The sequence below is a fragment of the Centruroides vittatus genome, unplaced genomic scaffold (genome assembly GCF_030686945.1).
Source record: "Centruroides vittatus isolate TY-2023 unplaced genomic scaffold, ASM3068694v2 contig_882, whole genome shotgun sequence".
In the NCBI taxonomy this organism is placed as follows: Eukaryota; Metazoa; Arthropoda; class Arachnida; order Scorpiones; family Buthidae; genus Centruroides; species Centruroides vittatus.
In genome coordinates, this window is record NW_027122574.1 from 2,226,681 (window position 1) to 2,252,457 (window position 25,777).

The 25,777-nt window shown below is 35.8% G+C and overlaps 1 protein-coding gene across 3 annotated transcripts in view; it reads left to right on the top strand.

The window, feature by feature from the left end:
* Positions 1-713: 713 nt before the first annotated feature.
* The window catches only part of LOC136983442 (nuclear factor NF-kappa-B p110 subunit-like), a 103,902-nt gene continuing 78,838 nt past the window's right edge, over positions 714-25,777 (top strand). For 2 of the 3 annotated variants that reach the window (XR_010882048.1, XM_067280179.1), the window contains exons 1-3: positions 714-805; positions 13,927-14,269; positions 24,226-24,359. Coding sequence is in view for 2 of the 3 variants with exons in the window: in XM_067280179.1 (XP_067136280.1) it covers positions 797-805; positions 13,927-14,269; positions 24,226-24,359 (486 nt within the window). In the remaining variant the exon portion in view is untranslated. Of the gene's footprint in view, positions 806-13,926; positions 14,270-18,567; positions 18,676-24,225; positions 24,360-25,777 lie in introns of those variants that run through there. The other variant, XM_067280180.1, reaches the window with a different exon arrangement.

Here is a 25,777-nt window from a genome sequence, read left to right on the forward strand (position 1 = left end):
CGTTAGAGAAACGATTAGGTAGATTCTGTTCAATTGAGAAGGGTTTATACGAGGACCACCGGAATTTAGGACTCTCTCACTACATCGTTACTTATCGACTGAGTCTTTCATTCTCTTTTCTTTAAACGCAAAAAATGTGTCGATACTCTTCCGTCTTCAGCATTTAACAATGACTTTCTCGTGGTTCCCGACCCTTTCGTCTTTTTTTTCCTGTTTCCTGAAACAAAAAATAACCTAAAACGAACTCTCCCACCCAAAATATTCGATTTTTCTATGTTAAACGGAAGCTAGAATATCACGATTAAAAGGTAACCAGCGGAACCGGAAGTGCTCTTAATTACTACAAGTTACGGGATTAAGCGAATAGCTGACCCTCGCTAATCCCGATGGAGGCTCGGTTCCGGAGGAGATCCGATGCCAGAATCGGTCGGTCGCCGTCGGCCGTGGCCTCCGGCGCCGGCGGGAATTCCCGCGACCTCGACCGTCAGGCCGGCCGACGGTGGTGGACTTTCCCGCTCGGACACAGTCCCGGGGCCTCCTCCCTCCCGGCCCGGAGGAGGCAGGACGAGCGAACCTCTCCGCCCCGGGCCCGGCCCCGGGGCGCCGAGGGAGAGAATCGGCGATTCCGGCCGAACGGCGTGGGCCGACGGCCAAGGTCGGTCGGTGGTAAAACCCGAGGGGAATTACGCGCCGTCGACGTCGGCGGAGCGGCTTTTTGCCTCCGACCGGTCCGTTAAAGTTTCCGGCATCCGAGCGCGGGAGCAAATCGCTTTTCCGTCCGGGCAGCGCCGAACCCATGACTCAGGTAAGTAGTCTTTTCGCACTCTCTCTCTCTGACGTTCCCGGCATTCCCCGGAAAGGGACTCCCGTGTTCTAGGCGCTTCTCCTCCTCTTCATCCTCCCGATTCACCGCCGACGGGCTCCGGACGGGAAAGTCCCTATGCGGTCTGTCCCTCGACGTAGCACGCATTGTGAGGAAGAATAGGGAAGGAGAAACTTTAGTTACGTAAGGAGAAGATAGAACCGTTACGGAAACGGGAGAGGAAAGCGAACGTCTCGTAACGTCGCGTCATCCTTAGTAACGTAACAGAAAAGCAATGTTCGACGTAACCGAAACCAAGCCAATCCCTCATATTCGTCCGCTTCTTGGTTTACCTCCGGAAGAATCCGGTGATCGCTTCTCTCCCTCCCGAAAGAAAATCTGAACCACTCTTAATTAACCGGAGCGATTGAACGAGAAACGTGCTTATAATATTGTATAGTACAATACAATAATTTGAGAGAGAATACGCATTTTTTTTCTTCTGGCCACCCGGAGTAGGATGGATGGTAATTTTAATAGGAAACGAACAAAAACGGACGAATGCCAGATTCTCTTAGAAGGCTGGGGACTTACCCAGATGACATTTTGCGGTGGTCCGAAGATCTAACTTAATTAAATGACTCTCGTTATTAATAGTTTTGTTCGTGTAATACGTTTAAAGAAATTGAGTCGGGGGCCGAATACGTAAGAATTGCGCGATGACGGCCTTCGCTTTCTGCGCGGGTCCTGACCGTCGAGAGTTTTTACCTCCGTCCATTCCGTAACGGTTTCTACGACGATTAGTACTTCCGGATACCACTGACCTTTCGAAATATCCCAGAATTGTTCTTATGGAAAAGTCTCGCTCGGTATAAAGACGAATGGCGAAAGAAAGTCGAAACGTAACGTTACTTCATTTATTTTGTTTTATTTATGTTTGTCGAGTGGTGGTCATAGGTAATAAAGTACAAATAAATGAGTTTTATTTTTACTTTTTATTCGTACGACTTTTCTTATTGGTTGAAAATACTACTACTAATATAAACAGATTTATTTAAGAAACGGAGGAATAACTATGGAATACCGGGTATTTATTTGCACTGTTTATTCCGAAGTATTAGGCTAATACTTTAGATTTTTTTTATTTCGGAAGTTTATCATTCTGTTGCCTGTTTATTTCTCAAAAAGAAACTATCTAGAGACAGTACTCTGTTCGATAAATGAGAATTAAGTTTTATTAGCTACGACTAATTCGGACATTTTGGGAATGGATATTTCCATTGCAAATTTCCTTTCCTTTTGTAAACACGTCCTGTAAACATTCTATTGTTTTTGCTATTCTTGCTTCTTGCTTCTTGCTATACTTTTATCTCAGGTAGTCATATTTCTTGCTACAGATCTAAAGCACCCCAAAAATTTTATTTAAATTTTGGGTTTGATTGGTTAAGCCGATGCGTCACAATAGCTACGTGCTAAGGAAGTTCCTCCCGAGATGCTTTCTATTGGAAACTAACATCTTTATGTGTTACAAAAGTGAAAAAATCCGAAAAAATTTACGGGTCAGGCGACTAACTACTGGTGTTCGATGGTGTTATCCCACTGGTCACTGGTGGGCGAATTTTGCGTGAGTGGTTCGTCCCTGAACGAATGGATAAAACCAAGAAACATTGGTAGTCGTCGCGCGTTCGCCCCTCACCAGCTTGACCATTATGGAGTCTTTCGGGTCTTTTTCGCGTATATAAACTTAAATAGGAGCAAATTTCCCATAGAAAATCCTCCCCTGGCAGGACGTACCGTATCCTATATAATCGTTTAACCAAACGTAACCATTAGGTGCACCCCACATAGTGGGCAGTGTTATTAGAATTGTCTTCGTTCTCAAAATCCCTTCGATAGATTTTGATTAAACTTTGCCATTTTCTATTAATCGAGACGAGGAACGAAGAAATGCAATGCGAGTGTATTTAAATGTAAAAGACCCAGCAACAAATCGCTTAACTTTCCCGGCAACGTTTAAAATTCTGGTAGCGCTATCTGTTACGGTATTTGTGTTGGTGATCTCTTTGATGACGTCTTGATTTCTAGACTTATCACACCGTCATAAGATACAAACCTAGCCTTGAGTCTAATGACGGTGTGATAAGTCTAGAAATAAAGACACTATGGTACAGCTTACCGACACATTTTAAACTAGACATTATAGTGTTAGGATATTTCATTAAAAAAAAAACTGTTTACACTTTTAATTATTATAAAATGGCAAAAGGCTCGATTTTGAGAGTAGAGATAGGTTTTATAAAAAATTGTAAACACTAATAACGAGTAGAATCATTATAACGTTCGACCATATCCTTTATCTTCCCACCTTAAACCACCAAAATTTAATAGCATCAATCTTTCTAAAATACAAATTTTCCTGCAAAATTTCAGAAATTTTCGAAAGCACAGGAATTATTAAGCTTTAAAGAGGGTAAACAAAACCGTGCCACACACAAACACACACATATTAACGTTCATACATACGGAAAAAACTCTGAATGTGTTTTGCATTTCTCGACGTTTCAAGGTCCCCTAAGAAAAAAATATAAAAATTTTGGGGGTCATTTTTTTATCGATCGCCATACCTTTCCTCTGTTATCTATAACAGAGTAGGCAGGAAAGTAAAAATAGGAATCTACGACTCCGTTTTCGATATACAAAAGTATTACAGTGACAATAACAATGTCCGTTCTCTCTGACGAGACGAGCGCACCTAACGGAATTTAGACCTAGAAGTCAAAAATAAAAACGGTATTACGGAAAATAAGCGCGAAAAACGAACAAAACACAGGAACAAAGCAGTTTCTCCGTACATGGCCAGTGCAAGAATCGTGTTTCCCGTAGCCTGCAGGTACGAGGATAGCCTCTTTTGTGGTGGCAAAATGCAAAGTTCACCTGTCAGGTACTGTACAAGGATCACCTCTTCTGTGCCTAACAGGTGCAGGAATCGCTTCTTTCCTTCCGGCTCCGCTTCAATTCTATCGCGCGATGTTCTAGTACTGTACAAGTTTGGTATACTGGAACAATGAAGCACTGGGCGAGTTTTCCATCTTTATTCAGTTAGATAACGCCTAACTAAATAAAAATGGAAAACTCGCCCAGTGTTGATTAAGCGCCACTTTATTGTGCCAGTACACCAAATATAAATAACAACACGGTTTCGATTGTACCAAACCGTACAAGTTATTAAACACTTCGTAGAACTAAACTTTATTCTATTGGTTACTTTATTACAACATTAATTCGACACCTACGGGAATGCCGGATTACCGAACGTTTTAATTTCACACGTTGTATGTGGTTTGAACGTTGTAGACATTAGTATCAAAATTTTCACCTTTCCGCTGGTAAGCTTTAATGTTGTAGACATTGCTGTATGATATATTGCAATCTATTATATGCTATTGATTTGTTCACGCGCATTCTGCTTGTTATACAGTCAGAAAATGATACAGTGCATGACTGTACTGTAATCGTTAATACACTAGGTCCAAAAGAATTCCGATTGTCGGAATAGGAATATGCCGAATTATTATCTGATAATTACGGATTTTCGGTTACTCGTTAAAGAGTAGGTGGCCGAAAGGTACTCAAACTGCGGGTGTAGTAGGGCTTTCACCCGACTTTTTAAGTGACGATAACGAAAGTTATCATTAAGACTCATCAAAAATGTTTCATTTTTAAAGAAAATATGCTTTAAACATTTTGTTTTAGATGTTTAATGCTTTATTTTATTCATTTTTTAGTCGAGTTTAACACTTAGAGTTCTTATTAAAAGACAATCTAACACGAATAACTAAATTTTCTTATGTCAAACAGCTTCGTTGTGGTGTTAATTGTAGAAAACTTCGTTCCAATTTCATAAAAAAGATATTGGAATATCCTTTGTGTGGTTTTCCGAAAACTTTATTGGATCTTATGATTACTTTTCTGAATTTAAAACTAAACCAACTCGATATTTGGAGGAATGGCATCTTGAAACGGGATGATTTCAATTGCCGAACTTCTTTTTAGAAAGTAACTGAACGATGTCGTTCACTCAATAACGTATTATATTTCCCGAAACGTTTATTCATAACAGTCGAAGATTCTATGAATGATCCAGATCTATACACCGAGCTGTTGAGAACCTTCTTTTAATTCAAATGATTCGTCCATTATTAAGCATGCATCACAGTTACCTTGTGTTGACTTAGTATAACTACAGTGGAAAAGACGTATCGGAAATTCTTGAAAATTTTCACGTTTCGAAAAAGCATAAAAGTATGCAAAATTAATTGCAAGATTCGAAAAATCGAATTTGATAAAGTTAATTTCAGCGTTACAACTTATTTTTTCCATCCTTTGCCTAAATTACAAACTTGTTTGCGGGGTTTTGAATAGCCGCGGAGTTACCCAAAGGAAAAGCGGCGCTTGTATTCTGTCCGAGTGTCGTTCCTAACAAAGCGCTATCAAATTTGTTAAGTCAAACGACCGGTTTTTCAGCTTTCAATTACGCAATTACGTTTAACCCGTGGGCAGATCTCCGGGCGACGTCGGGTTTTTCTCCCATCTTTAATTTAAAACGGATGACGACGGTCCATAAACGTGTCTGTTACTTATTGTAATTTTAAACAATTACGCTCTTCTTCTCGCCTAGGTCCACCGACGTTAACGGCAGCCGCTACTCCAACCCCTCTCTCTATATTTTATTTTCCGATCGATTTAGGCCCATTTAAGTACAAATTTTTACACGCTGCTTCGTATTTAATCGATAAAGAAAATGATTATTTCCTTAATAGATTAATCTATTGTACAATGTAAAGCACCTGCAGAATAATGAAAAAGGTACTGCGAACGAAAATTTTGTGGCCAGAAAACTCAAATAAAATGCATGTTCATTCTAGAATTAATAAGTTGATAGAAAAGGCGTAATTTACAATATATATTATTCAATAACTATTGTATTTGTTAACCTATGTAACCTGTATCGACGATTTGAATGCGATACGCTCGACCGCTACAAATTTTTATCGCTGCGATGGTTTTAGATAGCGAATCGTTATTGGAACCATAGTTAAGAGAGTGTAATTTCAATTTAAGAACAGTCCTTAGCGATTCTCGTTAGAATGAAGAGAGGAACCACGAAGAAAACTAATAGTTATCCGTATTATTCGGAAAAAATCACCAAAGTCTCGATAGAATTCGAACCCGGGTTTCTCGAGTGGTAGAAGAATTCCTCGCTGAGCGATCAACTGACCAATTCGATAGAGATAATTAGAAATGTGTTATTGTACACGTGAACCGATAAATAACTAAGAGTGGGACGTGTCAGACTTCGTTTATCGTCGTCTAAATCAGATTTGTCGTAATTTTCGTTCAGCGAGTCCTCTTGTTATGGTAGAAATACACAAATGTTTATAAAGCCTGTATTATCTGTTCTCTGACGGCAAAAATCCAAATTCGGTAGACCAAGTGTAGATGTTCAGGTTAAGGAAATTCTTTAAGATCAATCTAACGGGTGTAAATTCCTTCTTCGCATTAGTCCGATAATGGGTTTTATTAGATAACTAATAATAGATTACTATCATTGCTAGTATATATAGAAAAAAAAAATCCAGCAACGAGTTGCTTAACTTTCCCGGCAACATTTGATGGCATCATCTGTTATATTTTATTAAGTATAAAAATGTGCTTTTAACTATTATAAAATGGCAAAAAGCATAATTTTGAGGGTAGGGATGAGTTTTATAACAATTGCAAATGCTAATGACAAGTAAAATCGTCATTACGTCTGATCTTATTGGCGATACACACGACCTCTTTTATCTACCCACCCCTCGACCTTTAACCACCAAATTTAATAACATCAATCCCCTAATATGCAAACCGTACTAGTACATTCCACTCAACCATTGCCAGCGAAATACAGAAGAACGACGTGTGTTTTACTTTCCCTCTGTTATTATATAACAGAGGGAAAGTAAAGCACACGTCGTTCTTCTGTATTTCGCTGGCAATGGTTGAGTGGAATGTACTAGTATGAAGGGTTCTTAAAAATGGCGAATGTTTTCGATAATGCAATTAATAATGGCAATTAAAAGCTATCGTGTCGACTCCGACAACGCATAGCCTTTTAGTTAAGTTCGAGCACGCTTTTCTAACTGGCTATCTGCCTTATAATTACGAAATAATTAATGAGGATATTTTGATAATTTTAGTTTTATTTTATATTATTTTGACTTATAGATATTGACGGGATTGGTAAATTAATGGCGGTCGAAGGTACCGCCAACTCGTGTCGTTGTCATCGATGAGTCAAAATTTATGACGAAACCCCTAAGACTAGTTTTATAGTTAAGCTACACCTCGTAAGTGCCGGTCACCTTGGCTTACTTTATTTTACGATTTATTTTATTATAATTTTACGTACAGTACTTTAGTTAGCATTCGAATTTCTTACGCTGTCACGAAAACACAACCCGTATCCTTTCGAACTGAAAAACCACGCCGAATTACTGAAATTCTACTCGGTTTTTTGTTTCGATTACCGTACTACTATGTTATATTATTATATTTTGATGTGTCCATATAGATCGATATACAGAATTATTAATTCTTCGACGGAAATATCCTTTGCGTGTACGGCGTAGATCACGTTTTAAACTTTAAAACAGAGAAACTGTCAAGGTAAAAATAATTTTGTTACGAAATCACTTACGCATCTTTTATTTTGTTTTGTCCGGAGAACTTTATTCAATTTTTTTATTTTCCTTTCTTACCAACATAAAATGACGTAATTTCTTCGCGTACAACGTTAATTTATTCAATAAGACGTAATACTGTATCCGAGTTTCGAATGGAAATGATGCCAAAGAGATTAATGAATCGTAATGGAGGTAGGTGATGTGGGAAGAAAGGATTAATCTTCATCACTGATAATGGAGCAAATATGAGTAATAAAGAATAAATGCTTGCAAAGAGAAAATTGTTAGGATAACCACCTATCACCACGCGGTTCAAAACAAATAATTGGGGACGATTAATAAGCCGAATGACGGGCGATTAAGGCTGACACTTTAAAGCTCTGTGGTTCGTCCTAGATATGTCTCGTCACTCACCACCAGGCTGCCTTGGTTGTGGGCCTGGCAGAACCCGTAATGGGCTCGATAGAAAGAGCATCTTACTGCTCACAGAAGGAAAATAATGAAAAAATTCTCCAGCATTTAATTTCCACCTTGAGAATTAACTTTACAGAAAAATTGAACAACAGTAGTTGTAAGTGATGAAAAATGTACTTGTATTTTTTCTCATCGACATTATAAAAAAATGACGTTAAATGAGGACTTCCCAGTGATTAATTTAATACATTTATCTCTCTATTTGCATGAAAAATTAGGACTTCAGAGATGCAGATAATTTCTTCCCACGGTGTTTATAAACCCTCCATGTTAATTGTTTACCTTCCTATCGTTATTATTTCACATAAATAAGTTAGATAAATGTCGAACTCTTACGATAGAAAAAATTATATTGAGAAGCGAATCGTGGACGTCCGTCTCCGTGTAGTATTTTTAAAGCTTTAATGATGAGAATTAGAGAATTGTATTGGCATTGTGGCTCGTGTTGTCTTTTCAGTTTCCATCATTATCGTTCGATTAAAACGAATTTTCGATGTTTTTCTTTATCGAAAAGTCATTCCTTTCGAATATTTTAGAAAAATTCTTATTAAAATAATACGCGAAGAAAGTAAAAGACGATGCAAATCATTAAATTATAGTCGATGTTTGGGGAAATTTGGTACAATGGGATGTTTCTCAAATCCTACGAGTGTTCGCGGAGAAAGTGTTTATTGTTTTTCAGTGTATCAAAAACAGGAAGAAAAACTTGTTAACCGCTCAAACAAGAAAATTTCAATTACTGTAATTTGTGAAATTTGTTATTATTTTTTCTTTTTGCTGATTTAATCACTCGATTACTTGTTCAAACTTGTTCAATCTTTAGATAAGATCTCATTTAAACGATATAATCCACCATTAAGTAGAAATGAGATAACGTTCCGAAGTGTCTAAACTTCTACTAACGGAAATAATAATGATGATATTAACACGTACTGTACTACGTAGCCGAAAAAAAAAAGGATCGTATGTTTGATTGGATAAGGCAATGCAACACATGGAGCAATCTTGGAAAGGATAGGATAACTTGTATGTATTTTTTTTTCCGAGACGATTTCTAATTTAAACTTCGACCGATTGTATTTAGTTAATTCTTCCACCGTATTCACGAAACTTTTGTAATTTTGTTAACTGAAGTGTTAACTTTTACGTTATTCGAACGAAAATGGCGATTGGAAAAATTTTCTCTTATAGTTTACACTGTTAAATGGACTGACTCGTTGTTAAAAGTAATAACAGTTCATGTTATGTGGATTAAGAAACGTTCAAAATAATCGCCGGGATTAAACAATTAACGGAATAAAGAGATGGCAACGGACTCCAATTGTTTGCACTTAAATACAAAGTTAGCCTACTGAATTATGCATAAGAACACAAAAAGTTATTGTTTTAATATAGTTAATGTTTCTCTATTGAGACATGGCGTAGAAAATACTTTTGTCACGTTTATATATAAATATACAACAGACAAAGAACATTTTACCAGGGAGACGATTTACATTTCGTCACACTAAATTCGATTCATTTCGAACACTTTCGTATCTTTAAGATATTTAATTACGTTGTAAGTTAATTAAAGAAAAGTAATTGTGTTTTGATGGAATTTGTTTCTCTTCTTGTTCTTTTATTTCCGAGTTAAAACGATTAATATAATTAATTAAAATGATATATTTATTTCTATAATATAATCCGATTATTTCGCATTGTTGTTCAAAATATCGCGAGCCTTTGCTACCGCGTGAAAAATATCTCTTTTGCAACACAGAATAACAATACTTCGGATTTCCAATAATCAGTCGATTGTTTCCTGAAATTATTACGGAAACGAGTAACTTTTCGGATAAATGAATTAACGAAATTAAGCAAAATAATAAATTGTCAAATTAATAGAGAAAGGACCGTCCGACGGGTTGGCCTCTTTACTAATACGTTTTGACCATTAGAGAATTCTGTTTGCTACAAACGAACTTTTACGTCTAACACAAAAAATTGGAATATTCTTTCCCACTCGGGAATTTTGCGGTTCGTTTCTAAAAGAGCCTTGAAACGAGTACCGTACCTCCTCCTGTTTTAACAGTTACCACGCATCTTTTAGCACCGAAGAAAAACTTCAGTCCTATCCGTTTCGGTCCTCTTTTCTTTGTTTTCGGATTATTTTTTCGTGATTATAGTCGTTTCTTTTGTCTTTCTTTTTACCGGCTCCTCCCCTACTCGCACGTCTTCGAGAAAATGTTAGGAGGGAGGGATCGAGGGAGGCTACCGAGCTGATCGTCGTGGTCGTCGATGTCGGTAATTCCCGACAACGAGCGCGCGACGCCCCGGGCTTCTTTCGGGCCCGTCCTTCACCCGGTCCGGGATTTTTCCCGTCGGGGCCCGGCCCATTGGTCGACGGACGTCCAATGGCGGGCTCCCCGTCCTCTATATACCCGCCCGTCATCCTCATCGTCTGTCGTCCACTTTTCTCGCTTCGTTCGGCTAACAATGGTGAGTAATGTGTCCGTTCTCCTTCTTTTTCGGAGTCGCGATGCGAAATTACAATTCGTTTTCAAAAGTGGATATAAGTATTTTTCGGATTTAAAAGAGAAAAATGGTCGCTTTGCAACGTAGACGGAGGTGTCCGATCTCGTTTCGGACACCTCCGTCTAGTCTCATTATTTTCCGCCGTCGGCACACGATTTCGGTACCGATTTGCCACGCGGTTCCGTCTGGTCTTCGTCGGTACAACTTTTCGGGAAATCCCACAGAAAGAAACCTTACGGAACGATGTCCGGGACGTGGCTGGACCATGGTCTGCCGCCACAAAGGTGACGAAGCCAGTAGCTGGCCAATTTTGTAGCTAGTTAATAGGCACGTAAAAGATAAATGTCGTGACACTTCTTGCACTATAAAAACGCCCGTTCTTCAGTATCAACACTTCGGCTCTGTGTCTGGTGAAACCTTTCTCTGCCGCTTAAATCCGTACAAAACTGACGGGAAGGAATAAAGTACCCCTTAAGAGCTATCGCGAGAATTAAAACAAAAATTTGTATAATTTCGTTTTGAAATTTCTTTACCTGAAGGTAACAGCGTTGGGCGCTCCGCATCCTTTAAATAAAATCTGGACAATTTTGTTATTTATAAAAACGAGTAGGAATGTTCGGGAAGATGAGACCTCGAGGGACGTTTTGGACCTTCGCATCCCATTCTGTTTTTAGAGTATTCTCGGTAAAGGCTGATAGTTCCGTTGTTTGTTCATTTTCTACTCTTTTTGCCGGCTCCGTTGTTTTGGTAAATATGCCACTCGCCTCCCGAGTAACCGAAATTTAAAGGCTCGTGACTGTCGGAGTCGAGTCGGGTCACGTATTGGATTTTCCCAGCTCCGGGTCTTCGGGATTTTTCTGGAAAGACCTGCGTGATTACGGTTCTACTCTAATTAAGTCGATAATGACGGAATTTCCGGCCCAAAAGCCCGGAAGTTAACAGATTTTCATCGAGGAAATAAGACTTTTCGTCCACACCGGTTAATTTCTCCACAATTTCCATTTTACATAGATACTTGTAGGGACATTTTAGATAAATATTCTAAAATGATGTAGTTTATACCGACAGACTGTCGATAATAAACTCGTGTGTTGTTTTTCTTTTAATTTTTTACCCTCTCCACACCGAAGGCACTTATCTAATTGCATCTATCGAGGTTTCGGTCACTCCCTCAATATAGACATACGGACATTTCTTATAATTTATATTTTGTTACAGATGGTTACAGGGGGAAACGAACGTAATCGGAATGTACTGTACTGTACTCCAATAATAGATACGTGTAGTAGCACTACGAGCATATTAGGTGCCATGTATACAGTTTATCTATTACAATATACGAGGTAGTATCAAGAAATTTTCGAACTGGCTGTGTAAAAAGTGTTAGACTAACCTGAGATTTTAGTGACCATCGTTTTCCTCGAACTAGTTCTCTTTCGAGTTGTGGCAATGGTCTGGCGATTCTATAATCGTTGGAACACCTTCTGAAAGTCCTTTTTCTTCACGCCATTCGGCACAATCCTCGTTTTTTCCCGAATCTCATTTTTACCAAATGTGAGTTCTTTGATCTTCGTCTTCATCCCAAGGAAGATGAAGAGAATAAAATAATAATACTCTAATGACATTCCTTCGATTCTGTAATAAGTTATTCGCTATTATTTGTTAAAACAAAATGTGTTTCTCGTTGTGCTACTACGAAAAAACATTTTTGAGTGTATGTTAGGTGGCAATTCCACTTAAACGTACACTTGATTGCAGAATTTAAGCAGAAAGATTCTGCGAATAAATTTGGCTAATACGGTCTGTCCGACAGGTTTAAAAATAATATTTCATTGCCGTCAGCATTGCATGTTTTGATTGGTGGGGTCTAAACTGTCTACACAGTGCCATTCCATCGTAAGGGGAATAATTTTTAAAAATAATTGCAGGATCTGCAGTTGGCCCGTCAGGTACCAACTGCAGATCCTATATATGATATTATTTGGGACCACAAACTTGGTAAAATGTATTGTAACAAGGCAGTTGACTTCACACAGTCTCATGGACCAGGTGTATATGTTTTTGTTTAAAGTTCGGAAACCAATTATATCAATAAAATGGAACCGTCTACCAGAATTTGGAAAATAAGGCATTTACTGGTCCAAAATAATATCATATATCTCATTGTCATTGTATTAAAATTTATGCTTGATTGTTATAGTTTTGTAGTATATGGGTTACATTAAATACTGTAAATACAGTGCACTGTATATATTAGAAAACGCTTTGTATTGGTGTTATAATTATTATGTTTGTGCCATGTGTTTGTAAGCCGATGAGGGGTCCTGTACCCGAAATGAATATTCAATACTTACCTAAATTTGAATACGATTATTAAAGACTAACTTTTTTATTAAAGATCTAGTCCTTCTTTCTGTCGGTTTTGGTGTGATAAGCCCTCCAATTGTTAAGTCTTATTTATTTAGGTTATCTAACTCTATCCAATTTGCAACCACATACTTACAGGACATTGAGTTTGAATTTGCATTTTGTTCAAATACAGAAAGAAATGTGACTAGTTTATTGAAAAAAGGGCTCAAACGAAAGATAGAAAATTATGTTTTTATGAAAAAAGTACTTAACTCTACACGTGCTGTTTGCATGCAATAGATGTTGGGCTGCAATTTAAAAAAATTGTAGACCTGTAAATTCTCACTGTAGTCCGTCCGTTTGTCTGTCTTTTTTTAATCTAGAGAACGGAGTTAGATAGATGAATGACGAGACAAGATATGGAAATCTTATAGGCAGGAAGCTCCGATTAACTATAGAAGAACATCCGATACCGAAACCGGAAGTCACGTTATTTCAATTAAAAAATTTCCATTGAAAAGTGTTAGATGACCGGCACAGCTGTATTGTTAAAGGAAAAGTATGATGTACAGGGGCAAGTCATTTAAAATTTGATATATTTTAAGTTAAATAAATTAACAATATGATTAAAAATTGTAACCTGGTATTGTGTCGATGTCACAATAAATAATTACTGGTGTTCATAATATATTTAATCCACACATTTACTTGTTTTCTATTTCAACATTGTTCTCAATAAACGGAAACATATGACGTCGAAAGACAAAAAATTTTTTAAATGGGCCACGCACAATCTTACTCCACTCTCCCTTACGTAGATGAGTCGTATGTTATATTGGCACTGGAGATATTGTGTATTAATAAGAGTTTGTGTATGGTGTTGCGAATGTTTCGGAAACTCGATTGTTGGAATTTGTTTTATCATTCAATTTAGGCAATTGTTAATCTTATATTTGTATGCAGAACATACAAATAAAACAAACGTAAAAATTATTGTCGTATAACACTAATTTAAATTTTATTTATTTGTATAATCTCCGGAATCTGGTGTTTTTGCAGGAAAGGTTCGTATCGATGAGCGAAACGGGCTACCTGTTAAGCGGTGCCATCGAAAGCGCCGAAGAAGAAGAACGACAGTTGAATCCGGTGTCAGTGCCGTCCGATCCGTCCGTCTTTCCCAGCACTTCAGTTTATCCTTGCTATCCTAGTCTGGGATACGAACAAACAGCGCCGTCCCCCAGTCTGCAGATCGCTGCGGCGTGTCCTTATCCATCGGCCGATCAAACCTATTATCAGCATCAGCATCAGCATCAGCAACAACAACAACAACAACAGCATTACTACGGATACGGACAGGTGCCCGAACCACATCGCTATCCCATAGTTCAGGCGCAACAAGTATGTGAGTAACACTTCGATTTCTTTAAATTTTTATATCGTATATTTTAAATATAATAATGTAAAGGAACCATGCCAGTCGATGGAGTTTTTAGGATGAGATGAACAGGGTTCTTCCTGTTCCCTTAAATATGCTTGTAAGAGAAGAGTTAAGGAGTAGGAGTCTTATTTTTAGCTTTCCAGAAGAATTTCATTAGTGTGATCTGCTTTGTAAGTTTCCCTTTTTCTTTGTTGATTTTACGACAGCACGATAAGAGTTCACGCATTTGGTGTTCCACTTTAGTGAACCGTTCAACATTCGGATCCCTACCCTCTAATTCTAATATAGCTGCATTTAATTTCGAGAACCCACCAGCCACCACTTTACAGTGAACTTCTTTTGTGTTTCTATTCTTTCCTCTTCTTTCTCTTCCAAGTGCTGCTACGCTTCCCACTCTGTCGTCCTTCCTTCGATTCTTGGCACTTCTTCCACGTGAAGTCATGCTCTTTCTTTTCACCAACATCATTTACTATGGGGTGTACAATAAAATACAAATTTATAAACGAAATATGGAGATTGGTTAGTTTAATAAATGATCACTGACTGCAGGAACGAAACTAACAAATAAGACTAGTGAAAGGAGATTCCCCTCGCTGCAGCGTGGAGAATTCCCTTTCTCATTCAGGATGCTGGAGAGATGGTCCGTAAGTCCGAACGGTCGTTAAACAGGTGGGTCGTTAAGTGAGTAGTGGCTGTAAATTTAATTTTAACAACTTTTATTGATTTAAAGAATGAAGCATGAAAGAGTTCGAATTGTGAAGAGATTTTTGCATTTTACTTTTTCCTCGAAATTTGTAAAACAATTTGTATTAAAATCTTGTAATCATGCAAATTGTATCTAAGCACTGATCTAAATCTGTTGAAAACAATTCAAATTTTAACATCTATATTAGGCTATACTATACGCCCACGGTGGCACAAGCATGCAGCACTTCTAGACTCCTATTGCGTAAAATGCGGCCTTCACTGTATTTCTGATAGGCATTATATGGCTTCTATCGTGACAAGATTTTGCCATCCCTGCAGTCCTTTATGTAGCTTGAATCTTATTTCTACGTGTTAAACATAAGTTTGGAAGTTGTTTCCACACTGACGTCAAAATTTCTTATTGATACCGTGTGATGCTACTCGTATTCTTTTTCGCGCCGTTTTACCAGAGAGCCATTGTGTTAAGATCAACGTGTAGTTTAAATTAACAAATAGATAACAATTAGTTTTCCACTCAAGTCTCTCTGTATATAAAACTATATTCCGAACCTTGTATTCGAAAGTTAAATTGAATGTCGCAGAAAAGACACATACCACAACACCTGATATAAAGACCGTGGAGAATGAACACGTCACCGTTCAGAGAAAAGCTTAGAGATTTCAGCCATCCGAGTCAGTGTTATCAATAGCGAATGGGAAAGTGAGCAAAATCAAGGGATACGGTAGTGTCTTACTACATTTACGAGATGAAAATGGAGTTGCTGTTATATGTACAGTATTAGAACTTCAAAGACAACTTAATGAGTATTGGTAAAAAATATTGAGCTGTATTTTAAAGATGACCGTTTGACTGTATTAGACAAAACTGAGAAGTAATTTTCACACTGCATCTGATAAACGTGTTGTACAAAAGTCCACAAAGAAGAGTATACAGCGAAAACAGTGGTTAGACACGAGATCACCATCGAGATACTTTACTGCTTTATTAATTTTCTTACGTCTTATAAGATGCAGTAAAGAATCAAACAGTAGACAGTTTGGTGCCCTAGTACTTTTTCTAGGATGCACAATCAGCTCCGATATCACATTTGTCGTTAGTTTAACAAAGAACACGTTGAACAAGTGTGAAACACATTCTCCGTTATCTTAAAATGACACGTGATTGTAAGCTAGGTATCATGTTTGAAAAAAAAAAAAAAAACATTTCAAGGATACACATATGTAGACTGCGGGAGTGATCCGACCAATGGGAAATCCATGATGGGGTATGTGTGACCTATACCTTAACAGGGAGGGAATAATTTAGAGCAGCGGGATCGACAGAGCCGAGTTTATCAGTATGGTGCAAGAGTCAAGAAGTTTTGTATTTGAAAAGTTCGACGGAGTTGCGAGTTATGGACGTGCTGTCAACACTATACTGTATGTCGACAATCAGAGGCATAAACAACCTAATAAGTTAACGTAATAGGCCTAAACATATTGAGATTGAGAATATTTTTTCATTCGCAACATTGTTGTGAGCGACGGAACTGTATATTTTGAATACGTGCCAACCTCAAACAATATCGTAGATGTTTACTAAAGAGTAAAGAAAAGACTAAAGGCTTCAGTCATATGTACGGACTTTTCGAATAAAATGAGACCTTATTTTGATATAATGTTTTATTATTGAAATTTGTAGCATTTTTTAAAACTAAAGATTTGCTAATGTGTCTGTTTATACTAAGAAAGGGGGAGAAATGTTTCCAACGGGTATTGAACATAAGTTTGGAAGTTGTTACGACAATGATGTAATTTTTTTAAATACTGTCCTCTTCCCTTTTGCGCCATTTTCTCAGAGCCACTGTCTTAAGATCAACGCGTAGTTTAACGAATAAATAACGCTTAAGTTTTCTACTCGAGTCTCTTCCAAACATCCGTAACACTACAAATGTTAAAAAAAAGATATTTTATGCACTTATCACTACTTAATCTAACCACCTGATTAATATGCCAAAATGCTTCGGAACCAGAGGACGAATGACGGAGCAGATCGGTGTTCCCAACCGTTCGTAAATAAATGTCGCGACTCTCTTATTTTATTTTAAAAAGTTTAATTATTTAAATTAATTTAATTTATTTTTGTATTCATTTTCAAAAAATCTAAATTTATACTTAAAAAATGGTTTGCAATAGTTTTAAACGCTTCACTCGTTGCTTTTTTTTGTAAAACTTTAGACATTTTAAAATAAATGATTCATTGTCAGTATTACACAAATCATTAATCAGTGCTCTCGTGTTACTCCAACATTAATTTTTTCGATAGCAATAGATTATGTGGATTATATACATTAAAAGTTTCGATATTATCGTCATAAGCCGATAATACTTTTGTTTCGATAAAATTAGCGGCTAATAATGTAATAAAACGAACACTTTCTATGCAAAGATGAGATATTAAAAGACTTTTTGAATTGAAAGAAGGCATTAAACTCATTGAATATAGGTAATATAAATTTAAAAAATAATAAATAAGTTTTAACGAGTGGATTTCATTTGATTAAAAATAAACTGACATTGTTTTTTTCTTCAAATTCTCCCACTCGAAAAACTTCAGCAACACATCTATGTTTTCTTCATCCCCCGGCGACAATGAAGAAATAGAGTCATCGTTTGTTCTCGAATCCCCCCTCTGGCGTTGTGTCGTCTCGACATTATTGTTGTCCTTACTGAGTTATTATTTCAGACTTTGATAATGAAAAGAGTTTGCGAGGGTAGCAGTAAACACTTTTGCTTCTTTCTGAAAATATCGGCCAATCTCTCTTTTCCATAATTTTATTTGATTTCTTTCTGTAAAAATGATGGTAAGAAAGTCCTTTGTATACACTTCATCTCTGTCTTTATACACCGATTTGAAATTCTGTATATTCCTAATCCTTTTGGTTTGTTTTTAAGAATACCGTCAACAATAGCATCTATCAATCTTGTTGGCCATAAAGCTATATCATTTGTTATTTCCATGTCTATATCGAAGCGTTTTTCTGGACTATCTATAACTTCTGCGTTTTCTCAATCCCTTTTTTCAGTAGCATTTTAAAGACCTCGGGGCTCCTTCGGGGCCTTTTTGTATTCCCGGGCCCTAAGCGGCCTCTTACCGCTTAATCATCCGCTGAGGTATATACCACTTAAAAGCAAAAAATGACGTCATAGAATTTCTGCAGGCCTTTTATAAAGATTTTATTCGGGAGTTACCACGTTTACAATTTAGCAATTTGAAAAAAATCCCCGGGCATATTTATTTTTATTACAAAACGTTATCTTTACTGATTTCTAGCTCCGCACACTGTAGAAAATCTTAAAAAAAAGTTTTTTTTATATCGTAATAATATTAGTCGTCGCCAGAGAGCGCTACATAGTGGACAAAAATCTGTTAATTTAAATTTCTCAAAAAATAAATTAAAAAATGTTAAAAGTCGCTACTTTTAGTTGATTTGTCTGCGGTCGCCGCTACGTCGCCATTGTGGCGACAAAGGGAACACTGGAGCACGTTTTCGGACAAGCCGATTCCGGTGCTGCCATCTGTCGTCGGCGGGAAATTTTTTCTGAGGTTTCGTTTTCGCTTTCGCTTTCGGAAGGAACAATTTACATCCGTTCGGTCTCACGAGAAATCTCCATGGCCAGAGGTAACGAAATATTTGAGTCGGTTTTTGTTTAGATAATCGAAGATGCTTTCTTCTTCTCCAATCTTTTCCACTAATTTCCATCCTAATTTCTTCCGACAATCGCTTGGCGTGTTTAACCAAGTGGCGAGTTTTATCGACTCGTTTCTTTAACGTTAATATATATATCTTCTCCGTCTGCCGTTCTTCGGTTTCTGTCGACTTGTCTATCGCTGCTCGATAGAGAAAAAAAAAGAAACGAGAAGAGAGAGCGTTCGGTATCTGTTTCATCTTTTCGCCGCCATCTTGTTCCGGGAGTTGACTCCTCCGCGATAATCTTAATAGAGTAGTCGATACAGTAACACAGTTAATGTTTATTTATTTATTTAACAAAAAGAAAAAACAATCAAATCAAAGTTGATTATTTAAAATTAAAAATTTTTCAACCGCATTAAAGTGAATTTACATAAATGGAGGGTTTACTGTGCAGTATATAAATACAAATCTACTATAGAGCTAGTGGAAGGAACGACGAAACTAGATCGAGGCGCCTCTAGCGGCGACGCCAGGTAACAGAATCGGGGCTACAAAGCCGGCACCAGTGTTGTTCCATCTATTACTTTTGCATTAATCTAGTACTTTTTTACTTGTTCCGGTATCAAGATACCCAACACCATTTTCCTTGTACTATTCATGAAATCCTAATACCTTTCCTTTCAATTTAGTACCTTCCAAAACATTCGTTTTATTCTATATTTCTATATTTTTTTTACTTTACTTTGGCAGTAAATAGATGTTTTTATTGCTTCCTCATTCAGCAGTTGAACGTATTTTTTGCAATTAAATTGAATAAAAACTGAACTACAAAATCGAGTTCTTGCCGATTTTTGTGAAGCACTGTTATTAGCAAAGGAGCTACTTAAAAGCAACAACGATGAAATGTTACACTTGGAAACCATCATCTGCTTCGACCATACCAAAACATTCTAGTGAGGAAGATTCTGACGATGATGATATTACCAGTGATTTTTCAATGTGATAATTTTATAGTTTAGTACTTCATGTTCATTACTTTTGTTTCAATGTTTTGTTCATTTGATTGTTGTTGAGGTATAATAGTGTTCTTGCAATATATGAATTTATCCTGTATGAATTTTCTATGTTACATGTAAAACTAAATATATTTTAATCTTAATAAATAGAAATTTGATAAATTATAAATTTATATATTATAAGTATATATTTAAATAATATATAATATATACGTACATACATTCGGCAGTTTACGGTCAAATTAATGCCTGCATTAGTCGACACGTTCACTTCTCGACTTACGACGGGGTTCGGTTCTGCAACTTCGTACGTAAGTCGAGAAGTGACTGTACTTAGAACAAAACAGTTAGCCATCTTGCGTAAGCACACGCGAAGGGTACAACAAAACTAAAGATGATGCAATCAGTCGTCAGAAGCGTGCAAGATATATATGTATACGATATATATTTGACGAAAACTATAAAAAATTGATACATTTTAAAAATTTTTTTATGAATGTTTTTTGTCATAACTCAAGAAATGACTGTACATCATTAGGACTGAGCAGTATTAATATTCTGATATTTATTATACTCTTAATTTTGTACAATTTAAAGGGTAGTGTGGAAGAAGCAAACTATATATCCATAGCATGGTAAATAATGAAATTTATAACTAACCATATATATAGAGGAGCTTCAATAAGGACCATAGCAGTAGCTAATAGTATTGTATTAACAGGGAGAACTTTTACCTTCATTTCCTCAAAATACTAATTTTGCTTCCGACTCCTTTCTTCCACAGATCTCTTAAATTCAAATATCACATCATATGCCAATTAATATCTGTCAGATTAACAAAATAATATAAAAGAAAAAAGAAAATTACTAAAGTTTACATTTGAGAACTAAATTTAAAATAGAGCCAACTAAGGTTTTATAACAGAAGATTGGTTAGAATGCAACACATCAGTATATAATTAACCTGAGGAATTACATTGCAGCCAGCCATTTCTCTTTCCTCCCAGGGTATTGTTCATTCGGGAACGAATAAAACTTTGTACCTGGCGGCGCAGTAATATAGGTAAATATAGGTAACACTACAACCGACCACACAACAGTTATTTTTTGAAGTTTTGTGTGGCAGAAAGCTGTGGTTCATTATCACAGGTAGAAAACAAGCACCGCGTTTCATTACGTATCCAACCCAAAGACGCACATGTTTTCCCGAAGCAGGTTACTTTGCCTGCGTACAGGTAGCGCTCAACTCAGTTTCACTAGCTCTATATAAAGCTGAAAAACTGGGTTCTGTCGTGGTATGCCAAAAACGGCCACTAGGGGCACCCTTTACTATTATTTAAATTAACAATATAAATTATTTTATATTTTTACAGTATAATATTCAGTATATTATTATTTTTATTTGTAATTTAGTATGCCCTGATGCCTGCATTGGGCCTTTTGACTGGCATGAAGATAAAATACAATATAAAATTGAATATGAAAGACATAAAATTTGTTCAAATACACGTATACACACACACACATGCACATCAAAATTCTTACTGTTATACAAGCAAGAAAAATTAAAAAAAAAAAAAGAAAGATATCATTCATTACAATCTTGTTTTAATATCTTATTTGTGGAGCAAATGTACATGCACTTCGTGTACACTTATCATAAATAATAATAAAAGCAGAATCGTTTGCAATTTGTAAGGAAACTTTCTACTGAGGAAAGTACTCTATAAAGCTATATTCTATAACTAAAATCAGTACATATACTATGACACACATCTTGATGTATTCTTAAAAACACATTCTGCTCAAAACATGGAAGCAGTAAATTTATGTGCACCCGTCGTATACAATTACCATTTCGAGGGTTCTTGCAAATTGGCAATTCGTCTAGTCGTCAATGTAATATGTGGCCCAAGTGTTTTGTAGAATATTTGCTCATGCTTCTTGAAGTATTGTCTTCAGTTGATTTTTTTGTTTGGGGCTTGTGTTTTTACACTTTAGGTACCAATTGAGTTTAGACTGGATGAATTTGGGGACCCATTTCAGGACTTAGACTTGGTTTTTGCCAAGCCAAGTAGTGATATAGTGTACAATATGCAGCTAAGCAAATGCTTGTTGGAAGATTGCATTCCCTACAGATTTAGGCTAGCCGCAGAAGGCACAAAATTGCCTGATTGCATTGGTTGTTGACAGACAGTCCCATCGTAAAGAATTAAATGCCAGAATATCCAAATAACCGCACACTTGCACAGTAACTGGAAATTTGACTCTTGACTTTATACAGTTTTGGCAAGTCCTTCATTGGGCAATCTAATGACCCTCCACCCAGTATTTTCATATGAGACTAGCAACTCATTAGTCAAAATCATCTTTTGATGTCTCTGAGCTGTATCTCATTTCTCATAGCCTGTTGCTAGCAATTTGTTGAGATGTGAAACACTCTATACATCTGATCCACAATTCTACTTCTAACATGAATATAACAGATCAGTATTTCATTGTGACAATGCAAAATTTGATCTTCACTGGGAGTAGTTGTTGGCAGCCTATCATTGCTGCGTACGGGCACTGCAGCATTCTTTCCTTGTCTGAGGAATGTTCTGACAATAGACTTATTCAAATACAATTCAAAATTCCCAAGAAGTCTGCCACATAATCACTTTATTGTATTTTTTCTGGATGATCTGCTCATAGATCAGCAATTCTAACATCTTTCTTGCCATTATATAACACTAACCTTATAATGCTTTGCTGTTATTTTGTAATGTATCACAAATGCCATTTCTTGCCATTTTTTGGCAAGAAATGGCATTTGCAAATGCAGAGATTGCACTGGTTTTTATACTATAATTAGTATGTATATGGGCAAATGTACATAATGCAAAACAGCAAAAATTTACACATGTGCAGCTGAGCAATGGCTGAAAGTGCAGGATGAGTGTAAATTTATTTCCTCCACATTTTTAGCTGAAAGATGTTTCCAGGCATAAATTGAGATTCCAGTTACAGTGTAATTATCAAGTTTTGTTGTAGAGCATAGCTTAAGCAGTGGTCTTTTTTTAGTAAAAAGTTTCCTTACAAATTGCAAATGATTCTGCTTTTTTTACTGTTTATAATAATAATGAATGCACACCTTACATGGGGTGTGCATATATTTACTGCCATATAAGATACTTATAAGATAGTAGTATTACCTGGAGTTAACATATATCATTCTATTTTTATTTTTATGCTTATAAGATTTATCATCATCAAAACTTAAAATATTTCAAAATTGAGTAAATAAAGAGATAATGTAAATTACGGTTGTGCTGCAAATTATTTTGCTATATTTTAAGATAAATAGTTCTTTGATTAATCTGTTAAGCAGATATAATTCATTCTTAATATAAAAATAATATATTATATAGATAATAACTAAATATCATACTCAGCTCTTTAAAATACTTAATAAATCATCAAACAGCTGATGCTGAGAAATGTTTATTAAACAAACATTAATGTTTTTGACCCAATATGATAGGCCATCTTCAGATACAACTGAAATTCAAACGTATTTTAACTTAACATTTAAATGAATGTTCGAACACTTCTACATTTAAATTTAAAACAAAATACTAGATAAATTAACAAATAAATAATAAAATAAAACAAAATATACTAAATGAACTAATACAATAACGATGTAAATAATATAACAAAATAAAAAATAACATATGTAAAATAAAAATGAAATAAATACACAAAAAATGCTTCTAAGTACAGTGGACCTTCGTCATAGCGCTGCTCACTATACTGTGCACTCAGTTATAGTGCGGGCGATGTTCGCAATGCAATAAACTCAAACATGTTTATACAGGTCTGTGTGGCGTTAGTGAGTAGCGCATTTTATTGTTACTGCATATTGAGTAATTGTGTATGTATTGAGTTTCTGCATGTATTTTGAATAGTGTTTAATTATTGTATGCATGATGAGTAAAAGAAAAGCTTACAGTGTGAAAAAAAAGCTTGACATTATTGCTAAAGTAAAGAGGCAAACCGTGTTACACCACACTGCTCGGTATAATGTGGTTCACCTTATAACGTGGGTGTTGTTTCCCACCCGACATGTGCATTATATCGGGGGTCCACTGTATAAGGGCAGGTGCTGGCTAAGAATTGTTGTGTTTCAGTTTTTCTTTTATGTAGAATTTCCATGCGGAAGCTAGTCCATCCACATCCTAGCATTAATACAACCATCCTTTAATTTACTTTTATTATTTATTTGTTAATTTATCTAGTATTTTGTTTTAAATTTAAATGTAAAAGTGTTTGACCGTTCTGTCGTTAATGTTAAGTTAAAATACGTTTGAATTTCGGTTGCATCTGAAGATGGCCTGTCATATTGGGTTGAAAACATTAATGTTTGTTTAATAAACATTTCTCAGCATCAGGTGTTTGATGATTCATTAAGTATATAGATAATTTAATATCTTTACCTCAATTTAAGTTTAATCGTATTTTATTAAAATTATATTAATAGGTGATCCATACATCAGAATTATAAATCAACCAACAAATCGAATGAGATTTCGATATGGTAGTGAGAAAGGTTCTCATGGTGCTTTAACAGGAAAAGATTCGTCTCACAAAAGAAAGACTTTTCCAACAGTTCAAGTATAGTGCTTTTATTTAATTGTTATATTTATTGAACTAATTTAAATTTATTGTATTAAAATATATAGAAAAAACTATTGGTGTTTATCAGTAACTTATATTTATATTGATAATAGATACATAAAATATTTCTGAAAATATGTATATAAAAACTAGATGTATAAACCACATACAGTCATTAAATATGAAAAAAGGAATTAATATAAGCTTTTATTCATGCAAATTTCTTAATAACAACATTGTTAAAAATGAGTTTGACAATTTGTCATAGGTGTGATTCACAAAAGTCATCATACAACATTACATTGCTAACAACATGTAACTGGTATCTGGGTATCAAGAATATGGAAATGTCTTTAGCACTTGTGTTTGTGTTTTTCATGAACTATAGAGGGTGCTGTATTTTTACAAAATGGCTACTTTATCTGGGTCGTTTGTAACTAGTCAATGCAAAATTGATCATATACTACTGTCTGATATATGCTGCTTGTAACTGTTTATCGAGAAAATTTTATAGGAGAACAATTATTGATAGTGGGACACATCATTACATGTGGTATTATAGAAACAAATGAGCGAGATTGTTTTATACATTTGTGCTGTTTGTGCTAAAAAATTAGTTTTGACATCTGTCCCATCCAATCTGAGTTTCAAAGGGCCTCAAAAATTTCTACAAAAAAGAAAATTGAAGTCAAACCAATAAAATATACTTTAAATACTACACAATAAAAAGTAGTTAATATGTTAATTTGAATTACATTCTATTTATGACTGACTTCTAAAATGTGAAGGGTTGGTAAGGGCCTCATACAGAGTTCAGTTTAGAACCTTGAAATGCTTAAATCCAGCTCTGTGTCCCACACAAAATTACTGGCATTTTAAACTTTAAAGAAAAATCCTTTAAAATTGATAGCATAACTTGTTCATATAAAGCTGGACGATCTGGAAACTTTTAACAGTGGAATCCACTCTTTCTGTCAGTTTTATTTATGAGCTCCAAATTCTGATTTCTGAATAATCATCTGTCTTTCATTTGGGAATAGACGAAAACTTATATTGGGCTCTTGTATGGCCTTGAAATTGCAATTTGGAATGCAACAAAAAGCTTTGCTTTTTCTGTTGCTAGGCAATTCATCTTTACTGTTAACAATACACAAGAATGATTCAAACGACCCAGATAAAATAGTTTTGTTTTTAAACACCAGAGGGTGGCGAGCATTCGGTGAAAAATGTAAATTGGTTGTGGTCAATAAGAAATTAGAAGTTTTACTCCTAGTGAATTTAGTGCTTGTTGAGTGATGGTAGTAGTGTTGCCACCAGGCCAGTTTTCACCCGGACAGTCCGGTTTTTAATTCATTGTCCAGGTTACCTATTAATTTTGTCTGGGATTCTGTAGAAATTGTGAAATTATGATAAAA